This window comes from Grus americana, chromosome 5 (assembly GCF_028858705.1).
Source record: "Grus americana isolate bGruAme1 chromosome 5, bGruAme1.mat, whole genome shotgun sequence".
NCBI classification, from domain to species: domain Eukaryota; kingdom Metazoa; phylum Chordata; class Aves; order Gruiformes; family Gruidae; genus Grus; species Grus americana.
The window spans coordinates 62905113-62925982 of record NC_072856.1 but is presented as its reverse complement, the minus strand read 5'-3'; the positions used below and the strand labels follow the sequence as shown (position 1 = coordinate 62925982).

The 20870-nt window shown below is 37.7% G+C and overlaps 1 protein-coding gene across 1 annotated transcript; it reads right to left on the bottom strand.

Moving 5' to 3' along the window:
- Positions 1-5805: 5805 nt before the first annotated feature.
- SGPP1 (sphingosine-1-phosphate phosphatase 1) lies at positions 5806-20839 on the bottom strand. The gene is made up of 3 exons (XM_054828390.1): positions 19915-20839; positions 8342-8431; positions 5806-6358 (listed from the first exon to the last, which is right to left on the bottom strand). Exons 1-3 carry the CDS (start codon positions 20530-20532, stop codon positions 5807-5809), a joined length of 1260 nt encoding a protein of 419 aa, XP_054684365.1. The 5' UTR covers positions 20533-20839; the 3' UTR covers position 5806.
- Between the last annotated feature and the right edge of the window lie 31 nt (positions 20840-20870).

Here is a 20870-nt window from a genome sequence, read left to right as displayed (position 1 = left end):
TATAATAGGAATGTAAGTTTTCCTGTGATCAGTGTTTTACGCTTGTGGTATGTGTCCAACCAGGTGTCCCTCAGCACTGGAAGGAATAAAGACAACAGAACACACTGGAATCCAACAGTAGTTTATTACCCACTTGTTGCAGATGAAGTTAAGACGCTTCAGTTACCAGTCAATATGAGTTTAAATATTAGTTGACAACTGCAGAAAGTGTACAATGAGTACAAAATCATTAACGATAATATAACAAAAATTTCTGATGTATTACTTTTTAAAACATCAGTTGCACACTATTATACAGCAACCATTATATGATCCTCAGCTAACTCAGGGCTTGCATTTGAAAGTACTTTTGTTTTTTTTTATAAATAAAGTTCTCTGAGAGGTTGAGAGACTGGGGGTTACAACTGCATTATTTCCTGAAATACTACTAACATACAGCCTTACCTTCTACAGACAAAGCTGGTTTATATTTTATGAACATTTGTTTTTATCAGGGAATGCAGTAACAAGAAAAAAAATCTATACATAAAAAAATTAAACTCCAATACACAATATATTATATATCTCTATATTGTACTACAGATTTCATATAAATCAAGTATAGGCCAAATCTTGGCATCATTTTTAAGTGCATTAAGGTTAATACATTATCCCCCTCAGACTGTGCTTGCTCTTTTCAGGTTGCTAGCTCCTGAACTGATCTTTTCCAGACATCTAGGATTATCTTAAGATCTAATTTCCATTTCAGGAATGTCACCCTTGTTTTTCATTACACTTTCTAACAAAAATAAAGTTGTGGGAAAAATTCAGTGACTAATTTAGTCAAAGTTTAGTGACTAATAATATTCTCCAACTTGACAGGACTTTTTATTTACATTTACTGGTCAGTATCTTCAAGGTAGTATTCTCCTATGTACCCTCTATTCTTCTCTGATCCTACAGGAACAGTTAATAATTATACACTGCAAGCAGATATTGCTTTGCTTCGTTTTGTTAAATGGACTCTTACCAACATGCAAATTATTTCTGGTGCAGAATGGAGTGCAAAGAAATTTTTTCTAATGCATAGTTAATTCACTTCAACTCTAGCATGAGATACTTGCTTTTTAGAGAACACCTAAAGAGCTATATCGTCTCTAACACACATCACATTTTGTTTCCAAATTAAGCTTTGTTAGCCTTTGTTTCAAGAAGTATTATAGGAGGAAAAAAAACCACATTAGTGACCCAACTAATCTTATCAATTTGACAAATATGGTATTTACAGTAAATTTTAAAATAGGCTTATATATTTTAACTGAAACAAAAAGGCCACTTCAGCTTTCCACTGGAATAAAGTTCTGGCATGAAGTCATTCAATGAGACTTCTTCCCACAAAAAAAGTCAAAGTTTCCTCAAAGTAATTTGTAGAATATAGGAATAAATTGTATAACCTAGAAACGTTCTACATTAGACCAAAAAACCATCCAAGAATCAATTACAGTAAATTGAGTCACAATACCCCAGGAAATCAATTCTCCTATCATTATTCTGGGATCTCGTCATTCAGCACAATTTATGGCACAGAGGGGAAAGCATCAATTAAGTGTTGCAAATGTACAGCCAGTTCCAGCTATTAAGAAACAGCTTCCAAGTTAAGCCCTTTAAAAGTCCTGTAAAAACTGGGCTTATGATGTATGATTTTTAAAAAGATCAATCTCTCAGACTTCAAAAGCAAGGATATTACATTTATACCTTTGAAGGTAAGTCCCTTCATACACACAGATGCCTGTTCGCTTGTCAGAGCATGGGCATGACCTTCAGGTTCTTTCTCAATGTCATGCAGAAGGAACTAGGTGAAGAACTCCCAGTAAAGTTAACAGGAGTTAGACAGCAGTGCCCCTTCATACCATTGAATTATTAAATATCTTGTGTATTGTGTATGAAAAAAAAAATCTCAATTTTGTATTGAGAAAGCAAACACTGAAATAGAAGCAACTTTTAGCACAACAGATGTATTTACTTACAGCATGCAAGGTTTGTTTTTATGTATTTGAGCAGCTAACAGCCACTAACAGCCCTTAAGTATTTACAAGTTCAAAATCACAATCTTCACCTAAGTAGCAATTGCTTACGAAAAGTTCAGGACACTCCCTGGGAAATAAGCAAGAAATGGAGTAAAAAAAACACTGAAAGCAGTAATAAAAACTAGTAGCAAAGGAAAACATAATAGCTTTTAAAATCCAGACAATTTAACACTGTTCTGGTAATTAAAAAAAATATTAAAAAGCCACATATCACATTTAGAGTTGCCATTTTAAAAGAAATGAATCTTTCTTTTTTTCAGGAGAAAAGCTGCACATAAGCTTAAAAATTTTTCTAAGTAAATAAACAAAATACAACTCCCTTTGATTTGCCAATTTACCTTAAAATAGCTTCTCCACCTCCCCCTTTCCCTCCCCCTGCAATTTGCAAGGTAAGTGGTAAGGCTAATGTGATCAGAGAGCTTCAACCTCAATTCATGGTATGGGAAGCTAGAGGAACAGCTTTTTCTATAAACATGAAACTTTTTTTCAAAATAACAGATTCTAAAACTTACCCAAGATGCAATGCACATGGTAGTTCTAATTGAGGGTCAGGTCAGAAAAACTCCTGCTCCTACAGTTAAGGCAGTTTAAGACTAATTTGAGTCTCTTCAGCCTCTTGGAAAACAGAATTTTGTGCCAAATTACACTCTACACGACTGTTGGTTTCAGGTTTTATTTTAAACTAATCAAATAAGAAAATTTAACTCGTAGCTTTTTAATAAATGTGCATTTATATCTGCTTCTATGAAGAAGTAGTATTTCTCTCCTCAGGACTATACAACCTGGAACTGAGGAAGTTCACTAGCAGTGACAATATGAATATGTTTCTGCACCACTTCATGAAGGGTTTCAAGTGTATTGTCCTTCTGAAAAGATAGTTAACTACCTTTTAAAGCTATGTTAAATTTATTTATAAATAATTTGGTACCAGCCGATGCTCATACTAGAAACATTTTTCATGTTCAACTCTAGGAAGAGCTTAGGGCAAAGAAAGTGCTCCAGTTTTACCTGCTGTTTTGTGATGCCTGATTTGAAGGAATCTTAGCTTATTATTAAAGAAAAATACTGTAATACAAATAAATTTGATTTTTAAATCTTTGCATTTCTGTGATTCTTTATTCTGTAACAGTATCGCATGATATTTTGTGCTAAACTGCCCTCTTGAGCCTAGCCCCTTACAAAACATGAAAATAGAATAGTAAAACTTTTTTCATGTAAACTTCAGTAAAGTAGTTGCAATCTCAGAGATAGGGTTGTAAAGGTGCTATATAAACATTCTGATATACATTTCCTGTGTACTAGACTATATGGTACACGGAACATGACATTTTGAAGTTATCCAATGTAATGTATAAACATATAAAATAGAATATTTATGAGTAACAGTAGAATAAGCTACAGTGCCATTTTCCTTAGCATGTTGAAAGCCCTCTGTGATTTTTTTTTAACCCATTCTAGATCTTCCATAGTAGATTTTATTCTCCATTAATAGTACAACAGAGATAGCACAGCTAGAAAAGACAGCTTTAAGAACACTCCTATGCTGTAAACCTGAAGTTCCTGGAAGTCAAATATGTGCCTTAAAAATCTGTTTTGCTTACTTGTCTCTTCTGTGCTAGAATTTAAACATTTCTCACTATAAACTGTAAAGCTAGGATATTTAAGGAGAATACACCCTAAATTTCAGAGAAAGTTATCCTATTATTTTTACCAGTCCTCAGACTGATTTAATATAATTGGAACTACACCACTTGCTCAGGGCTTTAAGCATAAGGCATTTTGTGTACATTCCCCCCAGTTATTTATTTAATGACTATCAGTGTGCAAAGCCAAACCAGTGGAAATCCCTCCCTCAAAACCTTGGAAACCAATTTACCTTTTACTGCACATTCAGCATTAAACTGCAAAAGAGGAACAGATAGAAAAATCAAATCCAGAAATACACACTGAAACAAGCTAACCATTTTCTACTAGGTAAAGTCTTTTCTACTACAGAAGTTCTGAATACATCAGTTTGAATACATTCATAGTGGTGCATTCTGAATGCACTGAAGAAATGCATCAGAAAAGTTAGCTCTTCACATCATCTAATGCCAGCGTACCATAACTTGACTGCTTTGAGGAAAGAGATACAAAGTTAATTTTGCTAATTTACATATTAACAGTTTGAAGATATGAGCTCCAATACAAAAAACCCTTCCAATTTTAACTATTGTTTACAAAAAATGGAAGCTTTGTATTCTATCCAATCACTATACTTCCCAACTAAATTATGTTTTTCCTGGCCAGACAGTAAGACAGCTCTTGCTGCAGTATGACAGTTCCTGACATGGAAAGCACAGATTCGGCAACAAATTAAAACATAGACAAAATGAAACACAAAGGAGGCACAAGAAGTTACAGTTGAAGGGTCATATTCTACTCATCACTGGAAAAAGGATCATGAAAAGTGCATAATAATTCAGTAAAATTTAGATATGCACAAACCGTTTATGCAATGGCTATACTGTCTTGACTGCTCACAATCTGCCTATCAGAATGATTAAAAATTTAATTGGATCATTATATTGTCTTACAGCTATCTAAATTGGGTAAAAGTGATTATCACCTTTAATTAGAGTATGTTAATGCATAAAAATACATTTTTTTTTCTAGAATAAGGATTATATTTTCTAAGCAAATACGTAAAAACAATGGTCCTTCTAAATTAGTTCGGAATCGTGAGGCCCATTTCTTTGCAGAATGGGGTGTTTTTATTGTTTATATGTTTAGATAATTAATTTTGAATATCCGTCCACTGTATAAACAATCTCCAGAAAAATATATCCTCTTCCAGTAACTTACAATACACATTAAAAATACTTACAAAAGGGATTATTGTTGTCCATTTACAACATCTTAAGGACATGATTCTTGGGTCATTTCAATAATACAATTTTATTTGGCTAAACTGAATATTCTGGTTAACTTGAACCATGTCAGCAATGTGGACAATCTAACATTTAAAAATATCTGCCTAATTATGTATGATTTTAAATAAAATTAGGCATTTTTACGTCACAGTATATATGGCATTTCTTCATTTAGCAACAGAAAGGCACAGTTATTAAACCATAAAATACAGTACCTGAATCACATATACGCTAGTGATATCTACCAATGCCAATCCAGACATTTTACTCTGTAGAGGGGCTAAAGCAAAAGGCTTCTGTTTGTTTTTTCAGAAAAATTCAACCTCATTACAAGTTTGGTCCATTAGAAATGCCTATTAGCTGAAACATCTTGAATCAGGACTTCAGGAAAGAATAGAGGAAAGCAAATTTAGCAGTCTATGGTCCAACAACTTGAATAAATTACTATGAAATGGCAAACAGATCATGAATGGAGCTTTCTGATTAGCTGTCAGACATACCTGTTAAAATGTCAACATATACAGGTACAGTATGACAGATATTCCAGATACATTCATTGCATCACACACACATACGGACTTTGTTGCAGCAATAAGTCTAGACAAAGCATTTATAGAGTTCAGCACTTCTCATGGACTGATAGTTGACTTCGGCCCCATACCATACCCAAAGATGTGCAAAGTTCTTTAAATGCTTTGCCTGCTACGTACTGCTGTTAAAGTGAAGATCCTGCTAAAGCCAAACTCGCTGGCCCTCCCTTAGCAAACTAGTGCACCTCTTCAAAAAGCAACTAGCTCTTCTCTCCCTATTTGAAGTGATAAAACTGCATCAAGACAGACCAATAGAATGGAAGAGGCAAGGAACAATGAACATGAGGGAGAACCCGACCATTCCATACGTAATATAGCGATAGGGAAGCTCAACTTCCATGCGTTGTCTTGCTTTCCGGACATCATCATGTGGTATGCGAAATATTTTACATGCCAGTGGAATAGTGGCTTTTTTCATCGCTACTTTTGTTAACAACAGAACAATTACTCCAATCAACAACCGCAATATGGCTTTTCCAAACACAGTCACAGTGAGAGAGGAAAGAGATAAAGGTAAAGTACTGGGAGGAGGATCTAGCTTTAGACCCATTATATAGTTAACATGAGAGCCACAGGCTACTCCAGCACCACAGCCCAGTATCTGAGCCGTGTCTCCTCGAGATGTGCTCCAGGTGTCTAGGGTAAAAGAGAAGATGCCCAGGGCTAAATGGAGACTGATGATAATTAAGGGGGCATATTTGTAAGTTAAGTTGAAGTTATCAATCAGGTCCACAACTGGATGGAAGACAATCAAGATGAGAATAGCATACAGAAATCCAGCAATAACATCCTGTTGAAGAGAGAAAGATATGGTTTCAGTGTAATAACTATTTAAAAAATTGGTTACATTAGCATGGAGACAAGTCTAGTTGCTCTGTTGCTAAAATTGACATGTGGATTGCCATCTTTTCTCATTTACTGTACAAGATTAAATCTTTTTTTATGTCAAAGATACAGAATTGCATTTGATCACCTATTAACAGGACATCTGTATCACGACCAGATCATGAATGATCATAATCATGAATGAAGCTATGATTAAGTGATCCATGATCAAACAAAGCTGTAGATCTACCTGTCTGCTGGCTGCAACAGTGCCAGGACTGGGGCATTCCAGCCTACAGTCAGCACAAAGCTTGCCCAGCTAAATAAGTTCTGCCAACTCAGTTTGCTGGAGCAGCTCAACACTGGATCTAATGCCTGGGTGCCAACACACAGGCACACTGGCAGCAACAGCTGGTAAGGCAGTTGAGGACTAGCAGCTTAGACTTTCCACTCCAGTTTCAGAATTAACAATACTGCAAGAAAGGAGAACTGTTTCCAAATACTAAAGGAAAGGAAGAGGTAACTTCTGTGGCTTCATACTTGATTTTCAGTTTTATTATTAAGTATGTCTTTTCTTAATTAAAAGGTTACTTATTTTTTGTATTTATCATTAAATTTCGGTTACCATTGATTATTTACTCAGTTGCACAGAATTATCTGCAACTTCAGTCACCTTTAGTTGTTACGGAATTTGTTGAAAGCTTTTTAGAAATCCAAGCCCTAGAAACCAGATCACCTTCATTCATAAGCTTATCAACTTTTCCATATGAGCCAGGACGTGGGACTTTTGTCAGCACTATTTGCATTGCTTCATCTTCAATGAATCATTTTTATTCACTTCCACTAATTGAATACTTGATAAAAGCTCTAATACAATTGACTGACAAGAAAGTCAGACTTGCTTATTTCAGAAGCAACCTCAACAACCTTCAGCCATATTTGCCATCCTACCTGCCCCCATCTTAGGCACCAGGATTGATTTATATTACAGGTAACACATGGTTAATTGTATTCATTCGAACACTATATAGAATTCAGATATGAAACTAGGGAATAACCTAGTGTACATGAAGCATCACTGTTGCATGACTGTTCTGAGAGATTAGCTGTCAGCTGAAATATCAGTTCATCCCATCATCCTCCACACAACTGGTTCCAACTTGGGAAGCCTCCTGATCACTAATGCAAATGTGTCACATAGTTTTTTGAGCTGCCTCATTTTCACATGCTTCTTTTACACTGTTCATCTACAAGCTTTACTACTCACTACCAGCCTTAATGTTTTCCGTCTGTTAGCTTTCCTCCTTCTAGCAAGTGATCCTCAAAAATCTCTTTAGCCATCCTTATTAGTGGTCTTACATTCTGATTACCATTTTGTACTGTTCTTGTTTTCCTATTTTTACTTTGCATGCATTTGTGTTTCAGTTTGATTTTTTTTTTAATTCTTTTTAATAAATAAGTCTGTTTTTCAAAGATGACCACTTTGCTATTTGGTTCTTTAGAAACTTTGGTAAGTGAAACTCTAGCATTTAACATGGCACTCGGAAATGGACATGCTTTGAGTAGCTGACGTGGAACCTGAGTGGACATTAACAGTCACACTCTCATCCTGCAACGTTATTTCTACTCTATAGACGGAAAAGTTAGTCTATGCTTTACTGTGGTCATCAATTTCCCCACTAAAGCTGCTATTAAACATCAGCTAAGTCTCAATTGTGGACTGGGTTTATGAAAGAAGAATATAAATTAATAGAAGCCTGACATCCTCTTGTAGCTATTGTATCAATTTCTCTGCTGAGGAAATCTAAGTATTCTGTTCCTATATGGTAGGACATTCTAGAAAAAAAAATCTATATACAATAACTGCACTGTAAAAACTTAAGTGTGATGGAAGTTTATGAAATCAGAACAACATTAAAATAAAAGTTCAGTAGGATTATTTTCTTACCAAAATTGAATGCATTCCCATATAAATCCGACTACAGCAAACCAAAGAACACCAGCAGAATGCAAGGATCAGTCCAAACATAAGGGGATACTGGTAGGGAAAAAATGGAAAGATTGTATTAGAATTTGGAGAAAACATAATTCAAAAAATCACTCTGTAAGAATTCTATAATTCATTCCAATTAATGTAGCTTATGCTTACCCTTTTCCTTGCCCTACCCAACCCTATTAGACCACCTCAAATAAGTCCACTTTTCATAAAGTCAAAACATTAAGTCAAACTTTTTCAACTTTTTCCCTGTCTCCTCTCTTTGCATTCAGGATATATGAATTTCAGGGCGTTGGTCATATCTTTTCAGACAAAGCAGTAAGAAGTTAATAGATCTCTGTAGCAGTTAGTCTTGGCATGTTATGATATCCAAAATTGGCAACATGGACAGAGACAAGCCTTGTGTTATAAACTGTGGAACAGTGTTACACTGGGTAAAGCAGCTACCTAATGGACTAGTATTGTTAACAATTATCCAGGCAGAATCTAGTAGTTTCACCTTTCTCCTTAAAGGAAGAACACATAATAATTTACAAATATTTACAAATTTACAATTCCCTACACAGTGGTTTAGAGTTTCTGCAATCCTTGACTCAGTCGCTGAGCATCAGTATCAAACTCCTAGAATAGTAATCTTTCTTGTTCTCTATAAACCCATATAAATTTCCTACTACAATCCACATTTATTAAACAAAAACCATCAAATAATTATTTCCAATTATTTCCATCTTCTGGTGGAATATTGTTTATTAATAAGGACTGTTTAACAGGAACAAACAAAATACTTGGTTTTAGTAAGCACATATCAGCATGTGTAGAAACTTAGTATTTTAACTTTTTTTAGGTTTTGGATAAAAGTATGCTAATTCAAATCTTACAGCTCAGTAAGAAATACTTTCCCCACTACCATACTGCAAAGTGTTGTACAAGACAGGATACAGCTTCCTTATATAATTATTAGTTCTATAAAAGATGCAGTCACAAGACAAAATGGCATGTTTCCAAAATTGCTTCACTTCTTACATGAAAGCAATGATAAACATTTTCAATACAAACAGGCAGTCCAGATGTACTCAAAACTCAGAATAAAAACTAAGAATTACAGGCAGTTTTCTTGCCCCTTCCCTTGCTGCTTTTATGGGTAAGCTGGAGGGCAGAATATCCAAGAAATCAGAGAAAGCATCTTTAATCTTATTGGAGAAAGTTTTCATGTCCTCTGTGAAGGCTACTTAACAGATTGACGAGCTTCTAAATCAGTCTTTCAATGAAAGGTTTGAGAAAAGATTATCAGTCTTCTGCATTATTCCAACATTCTTTGAATTTTCAGCTCCAGGACCAAGTTAACATGACAAACCTAAAAAAATTTTCTGAAGCTAACAGAAAAATCAGGAAGGTTACGTTTCACATAAACAGATTTCACATTAAAATCAATTCTAAATGACCAGCTCACAGTTATGTTATGTCTAGTTAATTCCTGTAGCAACATTTGTCTTTGTTTCTACTACATTCATCTACAAATTGTACTTAAACAAAATTATGTACTTAATGATTCATTCTAACAACTTTAGCAGGAAGGCCAATGAAGTGCCAGGCTCAGCAGGCTATAGCAGCTAATGATACTGTGGGTAAGAAGTTGGGATTGTGGGGGGACAAGAGGTTAGAGCAACTAAAGAGCGAGACTCGAAGAACAAGGAATATGAAGGAAAAGGTATATGTGGGGAGTCATGTTTTTAAGAGTCCTGGGCAGGTCATTGTAAACAGCAGGGAAAGTAGGATAAATTCTGAAAATGAAGATAAATGCTTGCTTTCAGTTAGGAAGTGTCAAGGGAGAGGTGTTTGAGGAAGAAGAAAACTGTCAGAAACTTCAGACTTGAAGAAAATTTTGGAAATAATATTTGGCTCTGTCATGTCTCACTTTAATTCTGTTTCATAACAGTATTGAGAATAAATACCCATTAAAACATCTGAAAACACTGGCTAGTTTAGTTCCTCTGTAGCAAAGCATCTGTATCCAAGAGCTCAAACACTTCGCTATTGTGTCCCAAATGAAAAGCCAATTATACATTTAACCCTGATTCATATATTATTAAAGTAATGAAGAATTTTTAACTTAAACCCAGACAAACTATTCTTACTGAAATAGCTTTAGCATGACCTGTCCACAAATGTGTCTGCAGTATTAGGCACATGCTGATTTATGGTATTTTTAATGCATGATAATAATAATCACAGAAGTCCTATACCCAGTTTCTTTCTACCCAAGAGATCTTATTCACTACAGTATACCTAGCTGTACTATATCCAGTCCACTACAAAACAGCAGAAATTTGAAACAATTATTCTAATTTCCTCTGAAATAATATTCCACAATACAACAGTTAAGTCAATTTTTGTGATTAGTTCACACACACAGCATTCTCCTCTGTGCTCCTACTATGTAACCAGCACACTTGGACAACTATCCACATTTACGTTTGAAGGTGACTCATCAGCCATTAAAATAACTATCAGTTTAGATAAAGACATCTTTATACATAAAGTACAGGAATAAAATTTGATCTAAGGAAGGTTTTAACCTTCATCTGTCCTGGTTTCTTCCAATGTTATATCCATACCTCCCTGCGTTGCCCACATAACCGATCTGACTTTCTTCCCACAACCCCAGTAGCCACCTGTAGAACATCATAAAGCTGTATGTGCCCTTTGGGGCTCCACAGTTCACTGGCTTCCTTAGACACTAGCAGAAATCAAGCAGAACCACCTCCCTACTTCAACACAAGTAAAGCACAACACCATGCCTCCTCCTTGGCCTGTTTTCACTCATACCTCTTAAAAGCAGCCACTGGGCTCAAGAATTCCTAGAACACTAAACTGGTAGCACCTGCTTAAGATCTGCCTCGAGGTGATAAGGCAGACACATATTTTGTCCTCACATGTAGGGATAAGTGTACAAGGTGACTAAAGGAGAATATTAACACTCCCCCACACCTTGTAGCTCAGCAAGACAACTGCTCAGCAGCATTCCAAGTCGTAACACCAACAGGGGACACGACCTTGATCCTTATAAAAAAAAAAGCTGATGCCATAAATTTAATTCCAAATTATTGTCTGAAAATAATGCAATATTGAAGTACTAGCAAGCATTTTCTAAATGTTGTTTCATCTAGCAAATGACTGCCTGTATGTAATTTTGCATATATACATTGCTTATACCATGGTTGTAAGCATCCGTGACCTCCCACTGCCTAGGCATACGAAGTTCCCTCAAATACCAAAACATCTTCTATTGGTATAGTGCCCTAAGAGTATTAAAGGTTGTTTTCAGCTCTGCTTTACAATAGTGGATTTCACAAAGCTTCTCTCCCAATCGCAAATGAATCTTAAAAAACCCCCCAAAAAACCCAAAACAAACCCCCAAACCAACGAAACAGCTTTTACTATGTTTTCTCATAAAACCTGCCTATTTCAAGTAAAGATTAGTTTATATAAGTTTTCACGTTAATCTCAAGCATTAATAGAAGAAAGTCATAAGCACTCGTATTTTATGTTTGATTGAGTCTCTTAATTTGGAAAATACTACATTCACAAATTTGAAAATTTACAGTTATCAATTACCTTTGAGTTATAAACTTTTAGATTTTTTTCTATATAGTTGTATACAGACACCGACGGTCTCTACTTAAATGAAAGTGCTGAATTCCAGCAATTTCAGTCCCACAGTTCCTCACATGCCAAATCAGACCTACAGAGGCACAAAGGACAAAAGATCACAAGTTCACTTCTGCCCTCCTCCCCAATTCATTGCTGTTCTTACTCATTTAGGCATCAGAAGGCAGACTGGCATCATACCTCCTTTCAGATGATAGAAAGACTGTCAGAGATCACAGCTGGCAGAGGTATAGATAAAAGCCAGGTTTCATTCTCTCAGATTGTTCTTTCTGGTAACAGAATTGACACATCTTTACTCTTGACCATACTCAGAGTCACTTAGTCAGATATTCAGGAACAGTCCATTTTAGAGACAGACATCACAAACCCTGCCTCCATGCCCTCAATTACAAGACCATCCTAAGTACATCCTCAAAAAGTCATTATGCCTCCATAGCTACCATGCTGCCTCAACAACTTTGAGTAGGGGCAGTATCTATTGAACTGCATACTGCTTTCTTTTTTGTGAATCAAAAAAAACCAACTTGTGATTTGAAAATCATAACCTTATAAAAAAATAAAGATACATGCATGTGATCAAAATCAAATGTTGTCTCAAAACCAACATTAAGCTGGCATGTTTCTCTTTGAGAAAAGTACCCCAGATTCACTATTACATCAAACACTTATATCCAGCTTGCACAAATATTTTTACTAATAAATAAAACTTTGATAATATGCATAAGCATGTAGTACAAATACAATGTTAGAAGATGAAGTAAGGCAGATGGAATTGACAGCAAGGCAGAGACTGGAGATAGAGACAAATGTAACATACAGATACCTTTGTTGACATTTGGCTATAAAATGTTTGAATTAATGTTTCTTTGAAGGCATAATATCCATTAAGGAAAATGTCTCAGTCTTTATGTATATAGATTCATAAACTGGTTTGGGTTGGAAGGGACCTTCAAGACCATCTAGTTCCAACCCCCCTGCCATGGGCAGGGACACCCTCCACTAGACCAGATTGCCCAAAGCCCCATCCAACGTGTTCTTGAACACTTCCAGGGATGGGGCATCCACAGCTTCTCTGGGCAGCCTGTTCCAGTGCCTCACCACCCTCACAGTGAAGAATTTCTTCCTAACATCTAATCTAAATCTACCCTCCTTCAGGGTAATGGTATATGACCAAGGGACAGATTACCGAGCATGTTACTTTACCAAAAAGATAAAATAGGTCAATTGATTTCTTAAATTCCAATACTAAGTTAAAGAAAAAGCTATGAATAAAGCTGATTTAACAGACTCCTCACCTTATCTCAGGCCTCAATTTTGTTCCCATATCCAGAATCTTGGTTTAGTCAATTAAACTGAATTAAATTGGTCGTATGTGGGAAATAACAGTAAAACTGCTCCCAGTAAGTCTTTGAGATTTTTCTATCCTGTATTTTTAATGGGGAATTCCCATTTTATTTTATTACGTCCTCCAAAATGGGCTTGCAAGCTTCTGACCGGATCACGTAGAAAACACTTCCTTCAAGTGCCTATCCTCCTCCCTCCCCTTAATCTGACTTTTTGCCAAGAGTCTTAATAATGTAACCATTGTTTAAAAATGCTCATAAGGAAACAATCTGTCCCAAAAGCTTTGACCTAGGTCACAAAATTCCTTCTTTCATAATGGACCATTCTTAAAACACACTCTAGATGTTCATTTCTTTACTTTTTTAATGCACATTCTACACTGGAGAAATTTCCAGCATCCTCAAAGGGTTCCAAACTAATTTTCTAATATTTTCAGTGTTCTACAGCATTAGTCAATGATTTTTTTTTTGTTTTTAATCATGTGATAACTCAGAAGTTCAGCTTTAGTTTGAGACAATTATTTTGGGTCACAGTTCACTGAAAGAATCCAAGCAGCACTTGCAGCATCATGCTTTTAGTAAGATATTTGCGCTACGTATTGGCAATAGTCATATGAAAAGCTATAATCAATGTTTATGGCAATGACTGAGACGCTGGTTGGCCAGATGAATACAAAAAGCACAGCATAGAAATTATTTTTCTGGAGGGAGCAGAAGAAAAGGGAGAAGAGGATGGTTAAAAAGGAAAGACCACTTATGAGTCATTTTAGGAAAAATAAACAGACAAAAAACTGCCTTTTCAAAAGAGGCCAAGTGGTAAATAACACTGGTTAAGCTACATTTCTCAATTACTTCCTTCTTTCTTCCACTGAGCAACCTTAACATCAAAAAGCATAAAAATTTGAGTGTGCTACACATCATTACAAGAGTGCCTTTTCTTTAAATTCCAAGATAAAGATTTCAATGCCAGCCCTGCAGGGAGTTATAAGATTTCATTTTCTGCTACACATCATATAAAAAGAAATTAAAGAGTTACAATAGGAATTAGAGCCTGTTACTTCTCTTCCTTGCAGCCACTACAAAAAAATAAACTCTCACTGAACACACCCAGCAAGAATCACCTACAGCTTGCTCTGCTTAAACCCACACCACCTAAAAATAATTTTTCTGCAAACTGAAGTTTTCTCAGGTTTCATCAACACACCCTATTTGAAAGTATGAGGAGTGCTTTACACGTGTACAGTCCACTAAGAAAAAAAAAGTGCTTGAGAATATTTCCTTTGCATCCTTTCTTCATCAAAAACTCTATCTAACCTGATGGCATTCGTTTTTACATATTCCCCCCAAGATCCTTTACATTAATTAATGATTTGCTTACACAAAACTGAAAAAAATATGTAATGCCAATCAACACAGTTTAATAGGACAGGCTGCTGCATACCTCTAGTAGAGATTCCCCAATGGGATTTGTAAGAACTGGCTATGTTCTCTTCAAACTTTTAAAAGCACCTGAATCAAACAGGCCACACAACTTTTTCCAGCTTCCTTTACAAAGAAACTACAGGCATTGGTATGACCCAGAAAAGAAGATCTTACAACTTAAATACACACGACAAGGCCAGTGCTGCCGACTCTCCAAATTCCCATCGCACTCTCTCAAGAGCTCTTCATTGTGTGGGCGATTTTGGGCTCGCAGATCACTCCTTCAGCTACACTTCTCATTTCGGAAAAGGTTTTTGTTTGATTGTTTATTTTAAGAAGTATATATAAGAAAACGAGCAGGCAAGCATGCATCTCTTTGCCTAAGTTTCTTCCCAGCATTTTAGTATTTCAGCCAAAATCCATCTGGGCTTCTCAAATGAGGCATCTCTTTCTGAAAGGAGTCTGTTCTTGCTCTTACACACAGACTTCATATACAAGAGATGGCCTCCTATATGTAGCTTCCAATTTTATCATTACATCAATCTTACTGATAATGCAAGCCTTTCAGTAAGGACAGACACTTAAAACTAGGATTTGCCCACTTTCTCTAAAATTCTTACTATAGCAGTGTAGTGATTAGACTATTCATCCAACCCCGATAACCAATTATTCCTCATTCCCAGTGGGGAACTGAAAGTTAGCCTTTTGAAATGAAAGAGCAGGCAGACAATTCTAGAGCTAATATTTAGTAGTGGTCAGTCAAAATCACGGAACAATGCAGATCTCTCTGAAATCCCAATACAGATCCTGTCAAACCAATCTCATTTGACTAGATTCATTAGCTTTGGTTGATAAAAGTAATGGTACGGATGAAAGATTTCTGGAAGGGCGTTTGACACAGCACCACGTGACATTCTTACACAACTGGTACTATGGAGACTACTAAGTAAATGAAAACTGAAAAAATACTTGTAGGTGCGTCAGGCAAAGAAACCACTACAGAACAGGTGCACTCTACTGCAGGTTTAGCAGTAGTGCTTATTAAGGTTGCCATTCTCATCAGTGGGGTGGAAATACAGGCACCGATGACAGGATTTGCTTATAAAACATCGGCAGACAAGTACATAGGGAGGACAATGCTGTCATATTTAGTGATCTAAACTGCTTCAGAAGATAAGCCCATTCAAACGACGTTGGTTAATGTAGTTACAGAGGCCAGCTACTCATCAGTCAAGGCTCTGGCCTCCTGCTGAATATCAAGTTAATGAAGTTCGTTCAATGGTCTACAGTGAGAGTCAGCAGTTCCTGACTCAGCTCATTAATGCAGAGCTCAGGAAGGAGTGTGAACCCATCACTTCCTAATCAGGACAACTACTGCTAGAGCCAGGCTGCATCCTGGAGGAGCTCTGGGAAAAAAGCATATTTTCTGTCTCCCTAACTGATTCCTCCCCCCACCCCAATAAAACAGCAGGTTATGACACATTCAGGTACCATCCTAAGTCAAGCACCATTTCTAATAAAATGTGTTGATATCTATTTGAAATCAGCAGTTCAAAGTAATCAAATAAAACATAAAAAAAAGAATTTTTCCAGTAGTCTCAGCCTCCGGCTTTTGGGGACTTTGTAGATAATTAGCAGTATACAGTCTTTCTTCCTCCCTGTTCAGGACACTATATAAGCCAGCCCGGCTCAAACTGTCAATACTTCAAAGAAAGCAGGTTTTCCCCAGTGTGATAAAAGTATACTTTTTTCCTACATCATATTAAGATCTATAACCTCACTATCATTTAAGTGTTTGTCCTCCTCTTTCAGGATACGGGAGCTTCAAAGATGAAAAATATCAACATTTATAACACTCCTAAATTCTCATGAGTCTTTGGCATGAGCTTTATATTTCAAGGTTACTGAAGTGTCTTTGAAATAAGTGGTTTACCCAGATGAGATTTACGAATAATAAATAAATATATAAAGATTATGCAAGTGGAATAAAAAGTTTCAGGCAAGGTCTCATAATATAAGGAGAAATTGAAAAATTATATTCCACAATGGACAGAACGGTTAGCTATTATGAAAATTATCTTAACATATAATTTGTTTCTGTCTGAAAGTTCATTGCATTGAATATTCCCTATTTCCAAAGCCTCTAATAGTGAAAATTTGCCACAACCATCTTTAAAATACATAATCTCTGAAAATAATTTACTTGAACAATTTTGCTTATAAGCAAATATTTTAGTTTTACTATGTATAGTCAAAAATCCTTTTCAATACTACAGGAAAGGAAAGCAATTGTAATAGGATTACTGGTAGGCACTGAAAACTAGAAACGCACAAACTTAATTCAACAGGGTAAAAGAAAGCCTACCAGAATTCAACATTTTTATTTTTAAATGGACAATTTAGGCCATACCTAGAAAAATAAGTGCAAATTTGCTATGTTCTCTATGTTGTTCGAGGGAGAGATTCACAGACTGTCTTTCTCTGATAGAAAAGAACTATTACACAATAGTAGGAAGTCATAGCCCAATGAAAGCAAACTCCAAATAAACTATACAGGAAAGTGATTCCCTTCTCACAAGAGTAGCCTTTCAGAGGAAGAGTGGCTTTCTTTGGTTTAGTATAAACTTCAAAGTGACAAACTCAATTAAAAGTTACCTGTAGTCCAGAATAAAAGTTCCTGCAGAGAGTTATAGCTGTGTCTGCTTAAATTCACAGTCTTGCCTCCGCTATGATTTTTCTGAACAAACAATCTTAAGATGCGGTCTCATTATGATCAGGGTCTGTGGAATGCTTGCTTATACTGAATATATAGAAAGACTGTACCCCAACATTTGCCAACAAGTTTAAATCTAACAATCTGTATCTACTGATAAATATGTATAATGTAATAAAAAGTAGAGTTATTACAAGGTCCCTTATCATAAATAGCTTTCCAAGAAGTTCAGAGGTCAGTCTTTTTTAACACCTTCTATTTCCAGAATAGCATGACAAAAAATTGTCATATAGATTCTACTGCCTTTCAACACTGCTAAAATATGGAGAACATAAGAAGTGTTAGATGAAAGCTTAACCCTCTTTAGAGGTGAATTAAAAGATACTCAACATGCTACAGGTTAACCTTTGATTAGGATTTGGAAATAATTTAAAAAGTTTTGGTTTTTTTTAAATGAACATTTTGAAATGGTACAAATTTATTTCAGAGAGGTCTGTTATTCAAACCCATTTCATAGGAAAAGGGAATTGAAATTAAGACTCAAACGCTTTGCTTCTCCATTGCTTAAGCATGGTTCTAAATTAATAACAAGACTGAATGTTTGTGATTTCTTAATATGCATTCATTATAAATATGTTTAGTCAATTAGAATAATACTTCACAGACTGCAGTTGCAGGGCTGGCAAACCAAAGATCAAACTTGGTTCACTAGCAAAAACACCATTTCACACATTGTCAGTTTTCTGGTTCTATAAAAGCAATCAAGACGGGTTCTCCTTTGTACACGTGACATCAGACTGTGCAAAGCTAATTGACTGATACTACTAAATGAGGTTTCCCACATGCAAAGAAATAAAAATCCTGTTCGTTCTTCAACTGACATCAGCCCTACACATCTAACAAGTAATAATCAAATACTGATTGCAGTCATTTAAAAAACCCCTAAAAAATAAGATTAAGCATCTCAGTGACAGAACTCCAAATATTTATTTCATAAACACCCACAAAACATGACATTAGCTGATGCCTGCACAATTCTAGCAGAGCGATACTTCACATTTTCCTAGCAAAGAATATGAATCCTTGATAGCTTTCTTTTGAGCATGCTGTATCACCTTGCAGAAGTAGGTACCATAAACTTTGGTTAAAGAGAGGCCAAATACAATCTCTAACCTTCAACTACGTCTTTCTTTTCAGACACCCATTCTATACACTGAGATGAAGCCACAAAGTGGCACACTGTGACAGCAGACAACTGGTCATTGTTAACAGTAATTGGGAAGACAAGAGTTTAGCTCCTGCATAAAGCTTAAATAGGGAGTTCTCTCTACCAAGATGACATATATATCTGACTTAAAATAGGCAGGTATTATAGTAAGAATTTGTAAACATTAACAACTTAAGAGTAGACTTATTATGTAACTTCTTGAACATTACACACAGACCCCTCAAAACCCTGTACTGAAGATTTGTTGCCTGGGAGAGCCTTCTCCCTCATTTACTACTGAAATAGGTGCAGTGATTTAGAGAGCTGAATGCACGTTCTGTTTTCCTACTGTTCTTACAGTTCTTACTGTCATCCGTACTGCTAACAGCAACTGCCGAAACACATGCCATAGCTTGCGTAAACCAGATCTCAATCTATTAACCCAAATTATTAACTTATTAACCAGAACTTAATCTATTGACCCAAAGTGCAATAGGCAGATCTTAAGATTTTGCTGAATGAAGGTGCTGAAAAGATCAGAGGTTATCGGATCCTGCTAATTCTTAGCACATCAATAGTTGTGGAAACATCTGAAAAGATACATACTCCTCAAACCAGAAATAATAATTTCCAGTTTATGGGTGATGAAGCTAAAAAACAGCATTAAAGAAAAGGCAAAAGCAACAAACTGACTGAAGCTGCAAAGTGACTCAAAGCAAAGAAGGATCAGCAAAAAGCCCTTTAGTTCCTGGCTCTCCACCAAATTCTCAATCAGTAAAACCAAATGCCTGTTAAAACATCAGATGCCTATCCAAACTTTGTGCAAAGCATTCACCCTACAAAAGAGAAGTTTGGAAAAAACCTCACAAGAACAAAATACAGATTGTTAAAGCAGACTTTTAATGCATTCTGAGCTAATCGTTCATAAAGTCAACAGAACTTCCATTAAAAAGACGGAATTATTAGAACAACTCTTGTTACCTGAGCATTCGCTTGGATCATAGGGAAAAAAAAGGGGGCAGGGGCTTGGGGGGGGACGGGACGAAAAAAGGCACAAATTTCACATTTTACCCAAACTCAGTCCCTCTGTCCCCCCAAAAGAAATCAAGTCTGTCACAGCCTTACACCCTGGGGCTGAAAAACACCGGGCGGACAAGGAGGTGAGCATTACCTGCCAGCGGCCGTAGCTGAGCAGAAGGAGCGCCAGGGGGATGGCGGTGCCCGACATGGCGTGGGTGGAGGGCATGCTGTACTCGGAGTTGTAGAAGACTTCCAGCTTCACCACGGGCGGGGAGGCAGGCCGCGGCCAGCGGATGACATCCTTGGTGCACTGCCCCAGGTACATCACCCACACCCAGATGATGATCAGCCTCCGGCCCAGCCAGGCGTCCAAGTTCCAGATGCAGAAGGGGAAGAAGAGAATGTAGAACAGCTCGTTGCCCAGCTCCGTGCCCAGGCTGAAGAGATAGTAGAGGAAGCGGCTGCGGATGGAGAACTCCTGGCTGCCGTCCTCCTCCGTGAGAGAGTTGCGGCGTGGCCTCCTCCTCCACCGCTGCGGGGGTGCCGCCCCGCCAGGCACGGTCCCGTTCCCGGTGGGATGACCCGGCTCTCCCGCCCGCTCTGCCGCCGGGGGGCCGCCGTTAACCACTGGCCCCCGGCCCCCGTCTCGCTGCTCCGCGTCGGCCCAGCCCGAAGGCCCCTCTACCCCGCAGAGCCGCTGAAAGGCGGCCACTTTCCGCGGGTCCTGCAGGTGGGCGGCCAGCCGGGCCAGGCGCCGGCAGAGAGCCATGGCGGGAGGACGAAGCCGCCCGCGGGGATCGGGCTGAGGGCGGCGAGGCGCTACACGGGCCGGCGGGCAGGGAGCTGAGGGGGCTTCGCCCGAGGGGCGACGGAAGGGATGAGGGCTCCCGTGCGCGTCACGGGGAAGGAAACCGTTCCCTGAGGGGGAACCCGCTCGGAGAGCGAGGCGCTTCGGGGCGACGGACACCGCCCGGCTCCCCCCCCCGGCTCGGGCCGCCGCCCTCGGCTCGGCTCGGCTCCCGGCGCCGCTCTGGCCCCTCGCGCTCGCTCCACCCGGCGCTCGCTCGCTCGCTCGCTCCCTCACACGCACACGCGCGCGCGCGCGCC